The sequence below is a fragment of the Nyctereutes procyonoides genome, unplaced genomic scaffold (genome assembly GCF_905146905.1).
Source record: "Nyctereutes procyonoides isolate TBG_1078 unplaced genomic scaffold, NYPRO_anot_genome, whole genome shotgun sequence".
NCBI lineage: Eukaryota > Metazoa > Chordata > Mammalia > Carnivora > Canidae > Nyctereutes > Nyctereutes procyonoides.
Window position 1 is genome coordinate 29,442,164 of NW_026575020.1, and position 17,596 is coordinate 29,459,759.

At 50.3% G+C, this 17,596-nt stretch overlaps 1 protein-coding gene across 3 annotated transcripts; it reads left to right on the top strand.

The window, feature by feature from the left end:
• The first annotated feature begins 10 nt into the window (after positions 1 to 10).
• On the top strand, positions 11 to 16,856 carry CTNS (cystinosin, lysosomal cystine transporter). 3 transcript variants are annotated; one of them, XM_055318082.1, is made up of 12 exons: positions 11 to 467; positions 2,870 to 2,949; positions 5,721 to 5,799; positions 7,353 to 7,437; positions 10,751 to 10,854; positions 10,974 to 11,105; positions 11,865 to 11,964; positions 12,057 to 12,176; positions 13,104 to 13,274; positions 15,048 to 15,165; positions 15,442 to 15,556; positions 15,891 to 16,856. In XM_055318082.1, the coding sequence occupies exons 2-12, from the start codon at positions 2,889 to 2,891 to the stop codon at positions 15,970 to 15,972; spliced, it is 1,167 nt and encodes a 388-aa protein (XP_055174057.1). In that variant the 5' UTR covers positions 11 to 467; positions 2,870 to 2,888; the 3' UTR covers positions 15,973 to 16,856. The 3 variants fall into 3 exon arrangements, with proteins under 3 accessions (XP_055174057.1, XP_055174041.1, XP_055174048.1); XM_055318066.1 differs by having other exon boundaries at positions 15 to 467; positions 15,442 to 16,856; XM_055318073.1 differs by lacking the exons at positions 11 to 467; positions 2,870 to 2,949; positions 5,721 to 5,799; positions 7,353 to 7,437 and adding an exon at positions 9,239 to 10,474 and having other exon boundaries at positions 15,442 to 16,856.
• Positions 16,857 to 17,596: the final 740 nt, after the last annotated feature.

Genomic DNA, 17,596 nt, shown 5'->3' on the forward strand with positions numbered 1-17,596 from the left:
CGCAGTTCCGTAAGACGGGGGTTCTAGGACAGGGGAGATGGTCCCTGGCCTCGTTCGTCGAGGTAGGGCAGGGTTGGCTGACGGGCACTGGGGCTCCGGGAGCCTCTGTGTCCCCTAAAAGTGTCTGAAGCCTCCCACGCACCCGAGCACCCATCCCTGCCAAAGCGCCTGCGCCCCTCTGCTCGGCCGCCACCCCGCCCAGTTGTGGGGCTAAGACTAAACTACAGTTCCCCGAGTGCACCGCGCGGAAATCTGTACGCCCAGGTCAGGTGACTACAGTCAGGTGACTTCTGGCCCTCCCTCACCCAAAATCCAGCTGACCGGGGGCAACGCGTACAGTCGGAAACGGATCCGGCGTCCGGTGTGCTTGGTTCCCGGGCCTAGGGGACCTCGGGCGAGAGCTGGAGCGACCCCGGCAGCCTCCCCCACTTGCCCGGCGGAGCCCCAGAGGGCTGAAGATCGGCACTGTAAGTCGGTTGGGGATCCTGCCGCGCAGGGTTCCATCACCCAGCAGCAGTCCTGGCCTCGAGACACCAGGCGGCTTCCAGGCGGAAAGGCCCGCACGGTGGTGATCGGAGGCAGGGGACGCTGGGCTGCCGAGGTGGTGTGGGTGGCCCTACCCCAGGGCAAGTCCGAGCCCCTTCCCTGCGTTCTGCTTAGTTGCCGCCTGAATCCGGGTCGCAGAGTTTGCAGATTACTTCGGAGAAAGGAGATATTGGAAAAATCATTCCACGAACTCCCGTGGGTGTGCTGACCGCGGGTCTGTTTTCGGGGGGACTGGGCAGAATGAGACCCTGCCCTGCATTTCGGAGCCTTCAGGCTGGAGGAAGGGAGGACAATTGATTGGGCCCTGCCTTTTCCACTAGAATTGAGAAAAATAACCACCCATGCTTTATGAGAGTTCGCTAGGTGCCCGAGGCAACGGTATTAGTCATTTTACAACACTGTGTATCAACCTTTTTTCCTAATCAACTACTCCCCACTAGGAAATTTTAATACCACTGATTAACTCTGTTTGAATACTGTGGCCCTTTGGAGGGCCACAAGCCCTGTTTTGCATTTCATCTCATTTCAGTCGTATGATGAAGTCTCACTGTCCTTGTTTTCACATTAGGAAATAGAGGAGGTTAAGTAGCACCCCAGAGTCACACAACTTATAAATGAGAAGCCCCAGGTCCAAACCTGTGCAGTCTATCTACAGGGCACACGTTCCTTGACACTTTCTGTATTCTACAAGAGGAGACTCAAGGAGTTCCAGGTTGTAAAACAGTTGACAGGATTAAGTCAGATACCTGAAGGAGCTGGGGGCCCCGGACCCCAGGCTGCTCCTGTGATGCATGGTTTGGGAGTGGGAGACTTCTTAAAGTTGTGTCTGAGTGAGGCCTGGAAGATAGAACTTAAACAGGAAGAGGGCCAAGCCGAACAGAGCCCATTGTCATGAAATTCTCCAATTCTACTTTGTAGCATTCACAAGACACAGTTTTAGTGAATAGCTATCACTCTACCCTTCTTCTGACACTTTAATAAACTGAGCTCTCGATGTCTGTCCTGATGTCTTTTCTCCAGGGTATTTCCACCCCTGAGACTGGGGACTTTTGCTGACCAAATATTTGAGTTTCTCAGTCCACATTCCACTCCTGCAGGATGAGAGAGGAGCTGGTTAGGCTTGATTCATATCTGATTTCCAGAGGAAAACCCAGACTCTACCCTGAGGGACATTCTGAGTCCTGAACTAAGGACACAGGCAGGTGTGAGGAGCAGAGAGTGACAGGAGACCCATGGTCATTCCATAGACACAGGAGACCAATTCCCTGCAGGTCAGAGTATAGAAGCTGGGAGGTAGAGAGCATGGGGACACAGCACCAAAGGTGAAGACTCCAGAGAGGCCAGAGGGAGGAGGTCAGTGCCAGGAGGTAGGAAAACTCCTCTGAGATAAGACCTAACAGATCAAAGGGAGCTGCATCAGGCAGAGAGGGCCTGGAGGAGACAGGGACAGGTGGAGGTCAGGCAGGCTGGAGCCACCAGGGAGACTTCTTTGAAGGTAGGGGAAGTCCCTTGAGGCCTTTTAGGAAAACTGAAACCGGAGGGGTGTTTCCACATAGACCTCCCATAGCCCTCGCCACAGGAATCCCAGAAGTTGTCAGGTGGGAGGGCCGAGGCCCTGCATGCTCAGGCAGCACATATAGACCAAGTTACAGATACCCATGCGGACCTGCCCCATCTTGACACGTGGTTCCCCTGCTGTGCTCTGGGGTTACAGGTATTCTGTAGTGTGTCTCCCTCACTTAACCAGCTTTTCTGGGCTAATCTGGGGCTTGTGCCTCGCTGGGTCCCCATTATGAGTGATCCCTGCCGCTCCTGGAGAGGTGACCCTTGTCAAATGAGAAAGTGTCAGTGGTGCCATTAGCCACTTAGACTTTTGTCCCCAGACAGAGAATGAAATTAATTTCTTTAAGGTTCATAGGTTCATAAAGTCAAACATCTGACCACAGTTTGGATAACTTTTGGAGAAAAAGAACCCTTAGCCAATAAAACTGCATTCCTTCTTTTTGTTAACTAGGTTACAAGAAGCAGTTAAAGAGGGAAAAATTCAGTGTTTGTCTACTTTCTCAGAGTGGAACCTTACACAACACACTTAGCCTCTCTGAGCCCTTGTCTCCACCTGTCAAAGAAAGCTAAGTTCCACACCTACCCACCCCCCTCCCCCCAGTCACCTCCAAGCTGGTGATGCAAACTGCATGAGGTCACAGGTGTGAGGTGAAAGTGCTTTATGAACTGTCTGTGCCATGATTCCAGGTGGCATATTGTCCATTTGTTGCTGAGCTGCTCCCACTTTAACCTGAACTTCTCTTGCGGTTTTTCTTTCTAGTTCTTTGACATTGAGAAACATGATAAGGAGTTGGCTGATTATTTGTATCCTTCTTCCCCTGCAGCTCATAGAGAAATGTGGTAAGTTTAGAAACGGGCCATCAACTTTGTAAAGAGGGAGATGGTGCAATAGAGTAAGTAGCCTGACCTGAAAATAGCCAAGGGTGTAGAACTGTCCAGCCTGCACTGGTCTGCTGGTGATGGAGCAGACCCAGGTCTTCAGGAGTTTCACAAGGATCCAGATGATTCCACAAATAATTGTCCATCTTCTAGGAAGTCCCTCCTGCCTTTTCTGTACCCCCAAAGTCAAGTTGTGGAGCTCCAACAACTCCCTGCTCTGTGGACCTCACAGAGGAATTATAAGTCCTAGGAGATGCAGCAGAAGCAAATGAATAGGCCACCTGTTGCACCTAGTTCTTCTGTCAGGTTCAGATACCTGAGGAGTCTGCCCAGCATCCCCTTGTAAGATGAAAAAACCTTCTCAGGGAGAAACTGAGGAACAGGGTACAGCAGCCCTAGTGGGGCTAGGAGCCTCACAGAACACAGGCTGGATGTCAAAAAACACCTGAGGGTTTGGGCATCTTTGTGACATTTAACCTTCAGAGCAGAGCCCTGAGAGACGTGCATCATTCTATCAATTCTCCCAGTGCTTAAAACATTGCTGAAATTCCTCCCATGAGAAAAAGGAAAGTGTTTAGCACTCCTAGGATGGCAGACCCGTTATTTTGATCATCAGTTTGTCTCTTGTCCAAAAACTAATATACTGGGCAGCCCCGGTGGCTCAGCGGTTTAGCGCCACCTTCAGCCCGGGGTGTGACCCTGGAGTCCTGGGATTGAGTCCCACATCGGGCTCCCTGCATGGAGCCTGCTTCTCCCTCTGCCTGTGTCTCTGCCTCTCTCTTGCTGTCTCTCTGTGTCTCTCATGAATAAATAAACCTTTAAAAAAAAAAAAAAACCTAATATATCTGGGGCGCCTGGGTGTCTCGGTCAGTTAAGTGTCTGCCTTTGGCTCAGATCATGATCCCAGGGTTCTAGGATGGAGCCCCATGTCTGGCTCCCTGCTCAGCGGGGAGCCTGCTTCTCCCTCTCCTCCCCCTCTCCCTCCCCCTGCTTGTACTCGCTCTCTCTCTCTCTCAAATGAATGAATAAAATCTTTTTTAAAAAATCAAATATATCTTTAAATCCCTGACTAAGGATTTCAAGTGAATCTTATACAAACAATACAAATCCTGCAGAAGCTTCCAGCGAGCCATACACAGTGGCTGTACCATTTGTTATCTGGCCTCTTGAAGGCTCTTCCAGTTTTGTTAAACCATCAGTCATGTCACTTTGCGGTTACATCTTGTGAATAAACAATTTCCAAGGTGGTGCCGTGAAGCCTGGTATTTCTCAATACAAATTCTAGAGCCCCACTCCAGACCTGCTAGATTATTTATATTCTCTGGGCCTGAGGCCCTAATGTGTGTCACACCTGCACTGTCAGGCTTTAGATAAAGCCCAGGGAAGAAAAGCCACCACCACCTCCTTTTTTTTTTTTTTAAAGATTTTATTTATTTATTCATGAGAGACACAGAGAGGCAGAGACACAGGCAGAGGGAGAAACAGGCTCCCTGCAGGGAACCAATGCAAGACTCCATCCCAGGACCCTGGGATCACTCCCTGAGCCAAAGGCAGACACTCAACCACTGAGCCACCCAGGCGTCCCCACCACCTCGGTTATTACAGAGGGGGAACTTAGGCCCAGGAAAGGGTAAAAGTCTTCCCCCAAAGTCACAGAGCTAGAAAGTAGCAAAGATTAGACCTGCATAGGATCCCTGCTCCATTTTATTTCTTTGCCTCCTTTCCAGCCTCATCATCTAAAACTTCAGATCTCAGTTTTTTATTTTATCCCTGGAGGGAACAGAGGACAGAGAAACCCAGGCCCTTCGCCACAGCCGCTCCCCGTATAAGGACCATCTTAATCAAATTGAGCTCCTTTCCCCTGTGGACTCCCTGCCAGTTCTAGATTCATGCCACTCCTTAGTCCTGAAGGTCCTGAGGTGAAGGAGGTGAGGTGAACAGGTGCCTGGGGCTTTGAGCGCACCTGCAAGCAGGTTGGAGTGGGCGTGTGGGCCTCCCAGGGAACACAGGAAGAAGTCAGCGAGAGGCTAACTCACTCTGGTTCTGTGGCCAAGTTGCTGTAGGGTACTCGGCCTCCCAAACCTGCTTCACTCCCAAGGCCCATTTGTCTAACTTATCCTACATTAATAGCCTAATGCCAAGAGGAATAGTGATAGTGAGACTGATAGACAATTTCCCCCTGGCTCCCCAAGCATGGTTAGCCCTCAGGAAGGGGATCAGTGAGCCCAAAGGGATTCTTTACAAACAGGATAGCTGGGCCCTGTGTGTCTCTTGAGAGTAGAGGAAGGGGCTGGACCAGGTCTGCAGGGCCATTTGAACTCCATGAACAGAGGAGACCCCTGTGCTTTCCCATCTTAAGTGTTTTAAGTCCACATTTTCCAGTCCCAGATCAATGCTTGAATTCCTGTGTGACAGTTTTATGGGTTCCATTGTTCTAGAACTATCTCTGGGTAACTCAGCCTCAGAGCCCGTCAGTGTGGGGAAGAGGAAGCTACTGTGTTTCCTGCTCAGGTCTGTGTCCACCTCTGTCTCTCTGGCAGCAGAAGGGGAAAGAACGTAATGAAGGCTCAGGTTTCCAGGCCCATCACCTATCCTCTCAGGACCTCCATGTCTTCTTCTAGAAGATGGGGGTTGTCATGAGCCAGAGCTCATGAGGTCAGATGTCAGGGACTCACGTCCCAGTTTCCCCTGTGGGCTTGAGTTCCCTGACCTAATGGTTTGGGTCCTTCCAGGGTCGACAGTTGACTTCACTGTTCCTGCTACAGTAGAGCTGGAAAATGGAAGCTCAGCCAACACCAGCATCATCCTTCAGTAAGTTCCTGGGCCCGGCTCTGGATTCATTCATCCCATGGCCAGGTCAAGGCTGACTCCTGGCTCCATCTGTTCATATTTCAAGTGTAATGCCTTTGCCTCTTCATTTTAAGACAAGTGGATATTCTGTATGGTATTACCAAGTCCCTTCTTTCCTGAGAAGATAAAATAAGCTTTAAAAACTTAAAAATATATAAGAAAAAGACAAGCCAGAGAAAGAGAGATGATAGCAGGTGTCTGGAGACTGGGGCCCCAGAGTTTCTCTACTCCCAGCCACTGAATCCTTGTTTCTGGTCAGAGGAGAAGGAAGGAGGCTTTCCCCTGTAGACATGAGCCTTTTCCCCAGCTGAGAGATGGCCTTGAGCCACCTGCAGTTGATGCCACACCTCAGAGTGATCCTTTTCAAGGCTCTAAGTATCTGATGAGAGCCCTGAAGGTGAGGGGGCAGGGACCTGAGCTTCACAGCAGCACTTCTGAAAGCAGAAGTGACCCATATATGGTGGATCCCATTCATGGCAACATTCCCACTTGTTGAGAGTCTCAGCCTTATCTGAGTCTTACTGCTGACCTCCTGGTTCAGGCATGAAGAGCCAACCTAGTACCGAGGGCCAGAGAGCCTGCCTCCCCCTCTATATCCTTCACTGCCTCTCCCTACTCTTACCTCCCAGCCATGAGAATCCCCCACGATTGGGATCCCTGGGTGGCTCAGCAGTTTGGCGCCTGCCTTCGGCCCAGGGTGTGATCCTGGAGTCCCCGGATCAAGTCCCACGTCGGGCTCCCTGCATGGAGCCTGCTTCTCCCCTGCCTGTATCTCTGCTGCTCTCTCTCTCTCTCTCTCTCTCTCTCTGTGTGTCTCATGAATAAATAAATAAAATCTTAAAAAAAATTTAAGAATCCCCCCATGATAAAGAGCTAGAGCCCTGTCCTTTTCTCTGTACCCTTCTCCCTTTTCTTCACCTTCCTGGGAAGTCTGATTTCAAACCTGAGCTTTGATAACAACCTGCATTCCATCCCAGCCCTTGCCACCTTATAAATCTGACAAGCCATCTCCTCACCACATCGCCCCTCTCCAGAATCCTTCAGTGACTTTCCATGGCCTTCCAAATTAACTCCAGGTCTGTACATTCACATTTGAGGACACCACCAGCTACTCCCATCAAACTCCTCTCCTGGCTTTCTGGGGACACACCAGTCCCTGCTCAGACCTGAGCCCTTGAAAGCCTTCTCTACTAGAGCAGATGCATGGTCCTTTTGGCCTCTGAACACCTCAGTTGGCAGTCACAGCCAATTCCCCACTTTCTCATGTTCTCACCTAGCCCCCCTTGGGGCTCTTGTCTCCTGATACAGATAGAAAGCCCCTAAGGAGCAAGGACCCCACCCCTACCACTCAGGGCCTAGCATATAGCACTTTTAGCCCAAATTGCTTGAGAAGTGACAGATGCAAAATCCCTAATTGCTTGAGCAGTAACAGGCCCAATGTGAAATCTAGAGGGTTAGTTGAGATCTCACAGTGTCCAACTACTCAGCAGTAATCAGACTCTTATCCTCCACAGGCATCCATTAAATGCAACCTTGGTGATCACTTTTCAAATCACATTTCGTTCAAAAAATGTTACTATCCTTGACCTCCCTAATGAAGTAAGTAATGAATTTCAACTACTGGGTAACAAAATACTTTTCAAGTAAGTGCTTGTAGAAATAGGCCACCTTGTTTTTCTACTGTGGGCTGTCCCTGTTCCAGCATTCTAAAAATCTCCGATTTTGGCTTTGTTCATCTCTTTGAGGATGGGTATTTTATGCCATGTAGATGGAATTAGGAAGGTGGTGGTAAAAAATGTAAAGCAAAAAGGGTTCTGGGAATGTAGAAGAAATTCTTAATAAGATGGGGGCTTCTAGAGGGCATTGGCAGACCAGCAGTATTGTCCCTGCTTGAAAACCTTTTAGAAATACAGAATCTTGGGTTCCATCCCCAAACCTACTGATACAAAACCTGCATGAGTAAGATCCCCAGTGATTTAGGCCCACACCTAAGTTTGCAAAACACTCATCTGAGATTCCATTGGTTGAGTGTTATTTCCAAAAACCAGTGCCAGGTGTTGTCTAATGATAACTATTCATGGCCCTTATGCATTTATCTGTTCATGTATACATTGCTTCTACCTTAATCAACATTTGACCCAATTACCATTGATCAGATAAAAATATCAGTAGGGGAGGCAGCAATGTAGAGAATAAACTAGAGTTTAAAAAAAAATAGACGAGATAAATGCAGGGATTACTGTGCAGCATGTCACAAGGCCCTGTGTGGTTGTAGAAACGGGCTGCAGGTTGGCTCTGAAGCCCCTGGCAAGAAAACAGTACTGAAGCATGTGATCAGATAAAGAGTATCAACCCAGAAGGGCCTTGTGTGGGAGGGCATTCCCTTCTCACTCTCTGGTGAACACCACACCTCATTAGACAGCCATTTCTCACAACTTTCACCTGCCCCTGGGTGAGAAGCCTGCTGCAGGGTAAGAAAGCCATTGGTTCTTACAGCAGGTCATGGCACCCAGCTGAGATCTGGTTTGATCCACAGATCAAATTTAAAGTCTGAGAAATGATGCTGATTACCTAGCTTAGGGCCAGACATCCGAATGAAAGTATCTTTTCAAAATCAGTGAAAATCAAGCATATCTTAAGGGAAAGAAGCCTGACACAGAAAAGCCTACTCTGTATGCTTCCTTGTGCGTAAAGTACAAACACTGTCAAGGCCAATCTGTGCTGTTGATCAGCAAAACACTTTCCCCCTGGGGATCAGGTGTAACTGGAAAGGAGCAGAATGGAGCTTCTGGAGTGCGGGAAGTGTTCCATTTCTTGACCTGTATGTTTGAACTGGGTTTGTGGTTGTTACTTCATCAAGCTGTGATGTGTGTACTTTTCTACACATATGTTGCAGTTCAATTTTTGGAAAATTTTAATGGTGGATAACATTGTATGTCAGCTATAATTTTTAAAAATCCATGGCAGGAGTCAAATCAAGTTATAGAATGGTCTCTATGGGTACTGACCCACTTTCCAGGGTTCAGCCTATATGGCCCCTTCCCCATCCAGCTCTAACCACTCCTATCTACTACTCCCTGTGCCGTTGGAAACCACTGGTTAGAACTTGGGGGTCAGGCAGCCTCGGACCCTGACCTATGAGCCTTGGACGAGATACTCCATCCAATATGCCATAAATTCCTCATTTATAGGCAAATAATGTCTCCTTGACAGGGTTGTGAGGATTAAAAGCAGTAGCAAGTATAAGATGCCTAGGATTTTATGTGGTATGTAAAAAGAAAGCACTCATAAAAAATAGTGGTAAATTTTGCTGTCGACCTAACACTGTTCTTTTTTTTTTTTTTTTTTGACCTAAAACTGTTCTTAAAATAAACTTTATTGGGGCGCCTGCGTGGCTCAGTCAGCTAACTTTCTGACTCTTGATTTCAGCTCAAATCATGATATGATATCATGAGATATCATATGGGTCATGAGATTGGGCCCCACATTGAGCTCCATGCTAAGCGTGGAGCCTGATTAAGATTCTCTCTCCTTCTCTCTCTGTCCGTCCCCATTTGTGTGTATCTGCTCTCTTTCTTTCTCTCTAAAAAAATTAATTAAAAATAAAACTTATTAATTAAAAGAAAAAGATAGTGATAGTTACAGTTTCCTTCTGCCTTGTATCGGTTGGTTTCTAGTTGACCAGTTTTCTTCCTACCTAGTTCCTAAAGCGATTCAGTGGCCACTTACAGATATACGAACAACATGGCCAAGAAAACTGGTTAAAAATAAGAAAAAATAAAATAAAAAATAGCCAAGAGTGGTACATGTCATGAAGATGTGGCTTGCAAGAGGTGGGCAAGCTACACCGTGAATCACTCTGGGCTTTGCAGCAGCCACTTACAGCATTTCACTTGTTCTGCCAAAGCCTCTTGATTTCTGATGCTAAAAACAAAAAGACAATCCTTCCAGGGTCCTCATAAAGAAGCCACTGAATTCTAATGGCTGCATCCTCACAATGCCTGTGGTATGGGTGAGGGTCTGGGGCCTAGAGCAACGTCCACAGAGCAAAGAGAGGGAATTAGTTGGTTCGGGGAAGGTAGCATGCTGCTTGGAAGATTTGAGAATGTCAGGGAGAGTGAATGAGTAGGAGATCAAAGATTGCAGGGGCGGCCCGGGTGGCTCAGCGGTTTAGCACCACCTTCAGCCCAGGGCCTGATCCTGGAGTCCCGGGATCAAGTCCCACATCAGGCTCCATGCATGGAGCCTGCTTCTCCCTCTGCCTGTATCTCTGCCTCTCTCTCTCTCTCTCTCTCTCTCTCTCTCTCATGAATAAATAAATAAAATTAAAAAAAAAAGATTGCAGGCAGACTCTGAGTACTGTGTTTTGGAGCAGAGCTTTTGATAAGTATCGAGCAGAAGTGAGTGTTCTCCCTGACAAGTGTCTGTTGTATGCACCTCTTCTGTCTGTCACTCAGCAGCCACACTGGGAATGGGGCAGAGGAGCCCTCCATTATAATGGAAGTAGAAGTAATAGCAGTCATAGTATTTTTGGACATCATGCCAGTCATAAAAACTCTGTAGACACTTCTGTTATCCCCTTGTACAGGTGAGCAAACTGAGGTCAGAGCTTGAATAACTTGCCTGCGATCGCATGGTTAGTGAATAGAGAAGAGCTTTCCCACCTCCTCTGGGAATTGAGGCAGGGGTGGGCCTGAGGGCAGGGCTGTTCTGCTCAGAACATCTAACACGCAGGTATTGGGGCGAGGGAGGGTAGTTGGTCCAGTGTTTCTCCCTCTTATGAGTAAGCTCCTGGAAGGCAGGGACCACATGTGATCCATCCCACCATTCCCTAAAGTGTAGCCTAGAGCTAGACACTCAGTGAGGTCCTAATAACCCTGTAGCACTAGATCAAATTTAGTTTTCCTAACAGGTTGTGGTGCCTCCCGGAGTGACAGAGTCCTCTTTCCAAGTGACATCTCAAAATGTTGGACAAGTTACTGTTTATCTGCACGGAAATCATTCCAACCAGACCAGGTAAGCTGACCTTAGCCCACGTGGGCCTCAAACGATGAGATGGTAGACAGGCAGTGTAGGGTCCATGGGGGTATCTTTCAAGCCCAGCTTCAGCTCATCTGTGACCAAATTCTTTCTAGCCCAAGGATCCGCTTCTTGGTCATCCACAGCCATGTCATTAGCATCATAAACCAGGTGATCGGCTGGATTTACTTTGTGTCCTGGTCCATCTCCTTCTACCCGCAGGTGATCACCAATTGGAGGCGGAAAAGGTAACTGCTAAGCTTTCTGTGAAGTCACTTGAGGCTGGTAAGATGGGAGGCATTCCGGAGAGGCTGCAGGCAGCATGGATTCAGGCTTTCCTCCTCTGCTCTTCTCTCTTCTTGCCCTTTCTATAAGTGTTCAGTGTGAAAGCTCTAAGAGCCTGTGGCAGGACTTGCAGCTCTGGACATTTGGTCTGTGGCCCAGTTCAGCCCCCTGCTATGACAGCAACAAAATGGGGCTTTTCAGCGAAATGGAGAATGGGCAGTGTTGGGTGGGGGGAGTCTACCAAATCTGCTCTGTTCTTGATCCATCCAGCACTGGAGGAATTAGTCTCAAGTCTTACTGCAGTGCCAAAGCTGGCCCTTCAGCCTTGGATGTTAAGCAGCCACCCAACTCTGACTTTAGAGACAGGGTAGGCCTGGAGTTGTTGTATCTATGCACAGCAAGGACCCAAGCTCTCCTGCAGCCTCCCTAGCCACATGGGCCTCATTGGGGGCTGCTGAGCTGGGAGCCAGGGAGGAGATGCTTCCTCTCTGGAGGAGGCTTCCAGGACTTCCCACTGGGGCCAGGACTTAAAGAGGCAGGATACAAGCAGGGGGGTGGGGAGCACGGGCAGGGGGCAGGAAACCAGTACTCAAGAGGGTGGGATTGATTGAGATGTGGAAAGGGACCTGAGGGTGGCGCTTTTCTTGGGAGAGCTCTATCCCCTCCTCTCCATCCCAGTCTCACCCTTTGCCTTGCTGTCTCTTCATCACTCCATGCCACAGTGTCGTTGGTCTAAGCTTTGATTTCGTGGCCCTAAACCTGACAGGCTTCGTGGCCTATAGCGTGTTCAACATTGGTCTCCTCTGGGTACCCTCCATCAAGGTACGGCACTGCCTGCCCCCTGCAGCCCTGCCCAAGCTGTTTGGTAGCCTGGCTGCACTTCATCCCCAAGCTTCTCCCAAACCCTCAAATAGGAGCAGTTTTTCCTCAAATACCCCAATGGAGTGAACCCCGTGGACAGTAATGACGTCTTCTTCAGCCTGCACGCCGTTGCTCTCACCCTGGTTGTCATGGTGCAGTGCTTCCTGTATGAGGTGAGAGATGAATCTGGTACCTACCCCACCAGAGGTTGCCTAGGCCAATGCCTGCCACCCCCACTTGCCCCCCATACCTTCCACTTTACAGAAGACACAGAAACTCAGCAGCTACTTACAGGACTAATAGACTTGGCCCTGCGCTGGGTACAGGGGACACCCGTGACGAGCCCAAGCCCTCAGGCCCCCTGGCCTGGGGTGAGGGACACAGAGAGGCAGTGATGACCCAGCAGATTGTGAGCTAAGCAGGAGGGAGGACACAGAAGTTAGGGTGGGGCAGCCCCAGCGGGAAGGCAGAGCTATGAAGGCCTAGGGGCAGTGAGATAACTAGGAGCAGGTGAGTATGCCTGGGACTCGGGGTCCTGGTGAGGGGCACAGGCTCCCGAGGGTCTGTGGGGCCAGTCTCCCCACAGCTATATTGCTGGAGGGCTGTTGGGTGTCTCAGCAGGGAAAGGCACCATTAGGCTGGTTTTGGGGGATCACTGACATGTTTTCTTTTACTTCCCTGTGGGTACACTGCTTCCCTTGGGGAGCTCCCTCTGCACATGCAAGATCAGCCAGGGACTGCTTGGCTCCCATCTTTATGAACCTTCTAGGTATTCTTACCCTTTGCTGTGAAGCCCAGTGAAGGAGGCCTACCTTGGGAAAAGGTAGGGGTGAGGGATTGGTTCAGAGATGATCAGACTCCACTTGGATCAGGGAATGATCAGGCCTCTGGTGTGTTACAGGCCACATTTCCAGCTCCTGGTGGCCTCCAAGAGGCCCCAGTTCTGCAATGTGGGAACAAGGAGAAAATGGGCTCTGAAAAGACTAGGGACTGAACTAGAGACCCTAACAGTGACAAGGGTGTGGTGGGCACTGGGTAATCTGTGCCCCCCTCCTCCCTCCCCGCCACTTGTTCCCTTTTCTTGTCTCTGTCACCCTCAGCGGGGCACCCAGCACGTGTCCTGGCCTGCCATCAGCTTTCTGGTGCTCTCGTGGGTCTTCGTGCTTGTCACCATGATTTTGGCTGCAGTCAGGGTGATCACATGGCTACAGTTTCTCTTCTGCTTCTCCTACATCAAGCTTGCAGTGACGCTGATCAAGTATTTTCCACAGGTACCTCTGGGGCCTTCCTTACCCTTCACGTGGCCATTAGCGTGAGTGAGACAAGATAGAGAGCCCAGGTCCTGCTCCCGTGGGGCGGCTTCTAGGTGGGGTGAGGAGATGTAAATGGAGAGTTGCAATGGAAGCCATGAGCCCAGCCAGAGCAGAGCCAGGCAGAAAGCTGGCCAGAAAGACTGTTCCATTCCCTGGAGCCACGAATCACCTGAGAAAGTCAGTGGAGATTTCTCTGAGCTCATGCTCAGCTCTGGGCATCAGGTGGTACAGGTCACTTGTCTCCCCATCCCAGTCTTTCCTAAGGACTTCAGTTCTGTCCCCATTGCTCTGACGACCCTGACAAGCAGCAGCAGGACACTTGGGAAAGATGGAGAGGAGGCAGCCCAGCGCTACAACCTCTGACCTCCATCTCCCATCCAGAGACCTCATGCAGGATCCACCTTAAGGGTCCTCACCATGCTACCCCAAGTACTAGATCCTGCTCAGATTCAGAGACTTAGAGTTCAACACACTTTCCCCCTTCGCCCAAAGGGACCAGGACACAACGAGGTGGAAAGTAGCTGCCAGTGGTGGGCACCCCCAATGAATCTAGGGCCTCCTCTAACTCACCCCATTTCCCATGAAGACCCCTTTTCAGTTTCCCCAGTGCAGAGAACCTTGTATTTCATGGGCTCAGAAAGGAGAGTCTTTTGGCCAGAGTCAAGGCTCATCTCCTAGAGGGCAGGGAAACAGATCCAGGCTCCTAAGGGTGAGCTGGACTCAATTTTGTGGGCAAGAGAGGAGAGGGCATTCCAGGCTGGGGGCAGCCTACAAAGCAGAGAAGTATGAAAGGCAGTGAGGAGCAATGTTGAAGCTAAAAAGGTAGGGCCAGAAAAAAAGTGTATTATAAAAAACAAAAAAGGTAGAGTCACGCCTTAGGGGGTTGGGGAAGAAGGCTTCAGAGTGGGGTGGAGGAAAGTCTTAAGGAAAGTAAGGCCACAGTCCCTGAGTGTGGGAAGGCTTGGGCCTGGTCAACCCAGGAGGCAGGAGCCCCACTTGTTGATGTTTGGAATTGCCCCAAGACTGGAGAGATGGCCACAAGCATGAAAGAGGGTAGGAGAGGATGAAGAAGGGGACTGACAGGTGGCCGACTGAGACAAGACCACTACGGACCACTACCTCTTGGCTGATAGGACGGTTGCCCCACTAAGTCCAGAGCGTTCTGGCATTGGAGGAAGGATATAGGGCAGTGGCAGCAGAAAGTGGGATGCCCAAATGCACCCACCCACTAGACCTAGAAAGCCTGAGATGGAAGTCCCCAGAGCCCAGTCAGAGCTAAGGTGGGAGCCAAGTCCACTTTACAGATGGGGAAAACTGAGGCTAGGAGAACTCTAGTAACTCTTCCAAGGTAACCTCCAGACCAGGCAACTGACTCCCAGCTGTGTTCATAAGGACAACATGAAGTCCAGGCTGAGTGTCTCCTTCGTTGGAGGTGAGAAGAAAAATCACTTGCTGGTTTGTCCCAGAACAGGGAAGATGAAGATGGAGAAGCAGCATCTCCCCCTCCTTTGCAGTTGTGAGGTGCAGGGATGAGAGGATGAGCTGTTTGCCCACACGAGACTTCTGGACCCGCCCATACTGTTCCCTGGGCTGGTCATCGTGTTCTTTGCTGCTGAGGCCCAAGCACATGAGTGGGAGGAATTAGAGCTGCTCTTGTTGGGAGAGGCAGTCACAAGGTATAAGAGGCAGCCACCCAGCCCCCTCACCACCATCCTTCTATATCTGACACAGGCCTACATGAACTTTTACTACAAAAGCACCGAGGGCTGGAGCATTGGTAATGTGCTTCTGGACTTCACTGGGGGCAGCTTCAGCCTCCTCCAGATGTTCCTCCAGTCCTATAATAATGGTGAGTCAGCCAGCAGGCAGCCGCCCATCTGGTGGGCTGAAGGCACAGGGGGGGCCAGGCTTCCTGGGATACCGCTCCACCCACCCCCAGCCCTTCAGCCAGGGACTCCAGGCCAATCCCAGCAGCCAAAGTGGGGATTTTGTAGCTGGAGGATTTGTGGTTTCCTGGGCAGATGAGGACACCCCCCACCCCGCCCCACCCAAGAGCCCCACATGCTGCAGCTGTTTCAAGAGCTGCCAACTTAAAACCAACTCAGTCCCCTACGGCTGTTCACAGACCAGTGGACACTGATCTTTGGAGACCCAACCAAGTTCGGACTCGGCATCTTCTCCATCTTCTTCGATATTGTCTTCTTCATTCAGCACTTCTGCTTATACAGAAAGAAACCAGGGTACGACCAACTGAACTAGTACCCAGGGACCCAGCATAAATGGTCCTGGGCCCTGTGCATGCCAGGAAGGCCAGGGCAGAGGCTGGAGTGCAGGGCTGGCTCAGTGTGCTGCCAGTGTTGAAGCACTGTCTTCCTCGGGGCCAAACGCCTTACACACAAACCAGCCTGCCTTCAGCCAGGACTCTCCCAGACCAGGCTGGGCAGGAGCCTCCCTCTGAGACAGATACCAGACTCTGAGATGGAAAACCACACCACGGACGGCCCCTCCCAGGCCTTGCCAGTCGGGCATCTGGCCCTCCTGCATCTTGATGCCACCGTCTTTATTTTCTTTAAGGCTTCAGGCAGCACAAACGGGTTCTGACAGCCATCCCAGGGAGGATTGGGTGCTGAGTTTGGAGCCGAAGGCCTTGACCTAAGCAGCCATTGTTTCTGGGAGCAGCTTGAAGGACTGACCCCGCAGGTGTGAGCCAAAGGCATTTCGCTGCCACTGCTATTCCCAGAGACCCAAGCAGCCAGGTGGTGTGGCCAGTGGACTCAGAGGTGTTGGTGCTAGAAAGGACAGGATTTGGGGGTTAGGCCCTTCCCCGAAGGCCACGTTGAACACTCACCTTCCTGATGCTGTTTCTACGTAATTCAACTCCCCCAACTGTAATCACAGGTGGCCCAGGCTAAGGTCTGGTAAAGAAACTGGATTTCTAAGCCTTGAGGTGACCAACAGATTGGTTCTGAGCTAGGCTTGTGCCCAACCCCTCTGGATCCTTATCACACTAACCCCTTTTGGGTTTTTTGGAGGGATGTTCTGGAAGTGGGTGGCTTAGTGTCTCCACCTTCTGCCTACCTCTACTTTCCCAGTCAGGGACCCTATTTAATCCCCTTTGCTCCTTATCTTGTGCTGGTGTATAGGGTGTGTGGATGCGCACGTGCACACGTGCACACGTGCACACACACACACACACACCAGTCTGCCTTAGAAGCCAGGAAGACCTGACAAATGGTGAGAGAAGCTCCCCTGTAGGGGAGGAGGGCTGGCCCCCTTCCTTCACTTACCCCAGACCCTACCTGAGAGCAACTTTTTGGCTGTTCAGGAGTCTCTCATAAGGACTTGAGACCACTCACACAATCCTCATGGGCCCTACCCTTATTCCAAACCTTCTTCCCTTCTATCCCAGGCTGTCCTTCCTGTGGCAGGAGGGGAGGGTGCCAGGATGTGCCTTGTCAGTTCACATTCAGACCTTTTACTACAAGATTAATGTGAGGTGCCTATATCCTTAATTAAAATCGGATTTGTTTCCTTTCTGCACACTGAGCACTTGCCAGATGTGGGAGGTAGGTGTGTTGGCTTCAGAACCAATTCTTGGGGCTTAAGGAGACAACCCTACTTACTTCATGTAAGGAAACACTGGAGTTGTAAACTATGCTGATGGCGAGGTGGCTGCATGCCGACCGGCATTCATCAGGGGAGCCCTCTTGGGTAGTGCAAGATGCCTGCCTGCTCAGGGCCAGGTAGGTCACACAGGTACCATTACCAAGGGCATGTTGCTCAAGCTGGAGTTAACGAGCATGGGTTGGATGGGTTAAGGGTACTCTTATGGGTGCGGGGGGGGGGGTGCATTTTATTTTTCAAATTATTCTTCTATCCATATATCCAAGAATTTAGGATCTTGTTTCCCTAAAACAGTTTCCAGCCTGACCAACCCCACAGACGTATTTTATTTAGGCTACTCTGTATGTTACTGGGTACCACACTGTAGAAATAGGAGATTTCAGGTTTCTGATGGAAAATTTGAAAAACTGGATTTGGCAGTTGTAGATAAGCCGTCAAATAGCAATCATTCCCAGAGCTGGTCGTGCAGCCAGTCCTGGGCCAAGCAGAGGCACTGGTGTTCTCCAGCTTACCCCCATCTCATCAATCCTACCTGTGATAAACTATGCTCTCAAGAGTCTTGGCAGAGGGTGGGGGTGTCCCATGAACCCCTTAGTGTCCATGAGTCCTCTCCCGGGTGGAGCACAAGCTAAGTGACACAGGGGAAGTCAGGAGTT

What these genes read in the sequence shown, in the direction of transcription:
- CTNS (XM_055318082.1), top strand. Translation starts at nt 2,889, where the DNA reads ATGATAAGGAGTTGGCTGATTATTTGTATCCTTCTTCCCCTGCAGCTC. An exon ending in TCTGGGTACCCTCCATCAAG is followed by an intron (nt 11,965 to 12,056) that starts GTACGGCACTGC and finishes ACCCTCAAATAG; the next exon opens with GAGCAGTTTTTCCTCAAATA. An exon ending in CCTCCAGTCCTATAATAATG is followed by an intron (nt 15,166 to 15,441) that starts GTGAGTCAGCCA and finishes GGCTGTTCACAG; the next exon opens with ACCAGTGGACACTGATCTTT.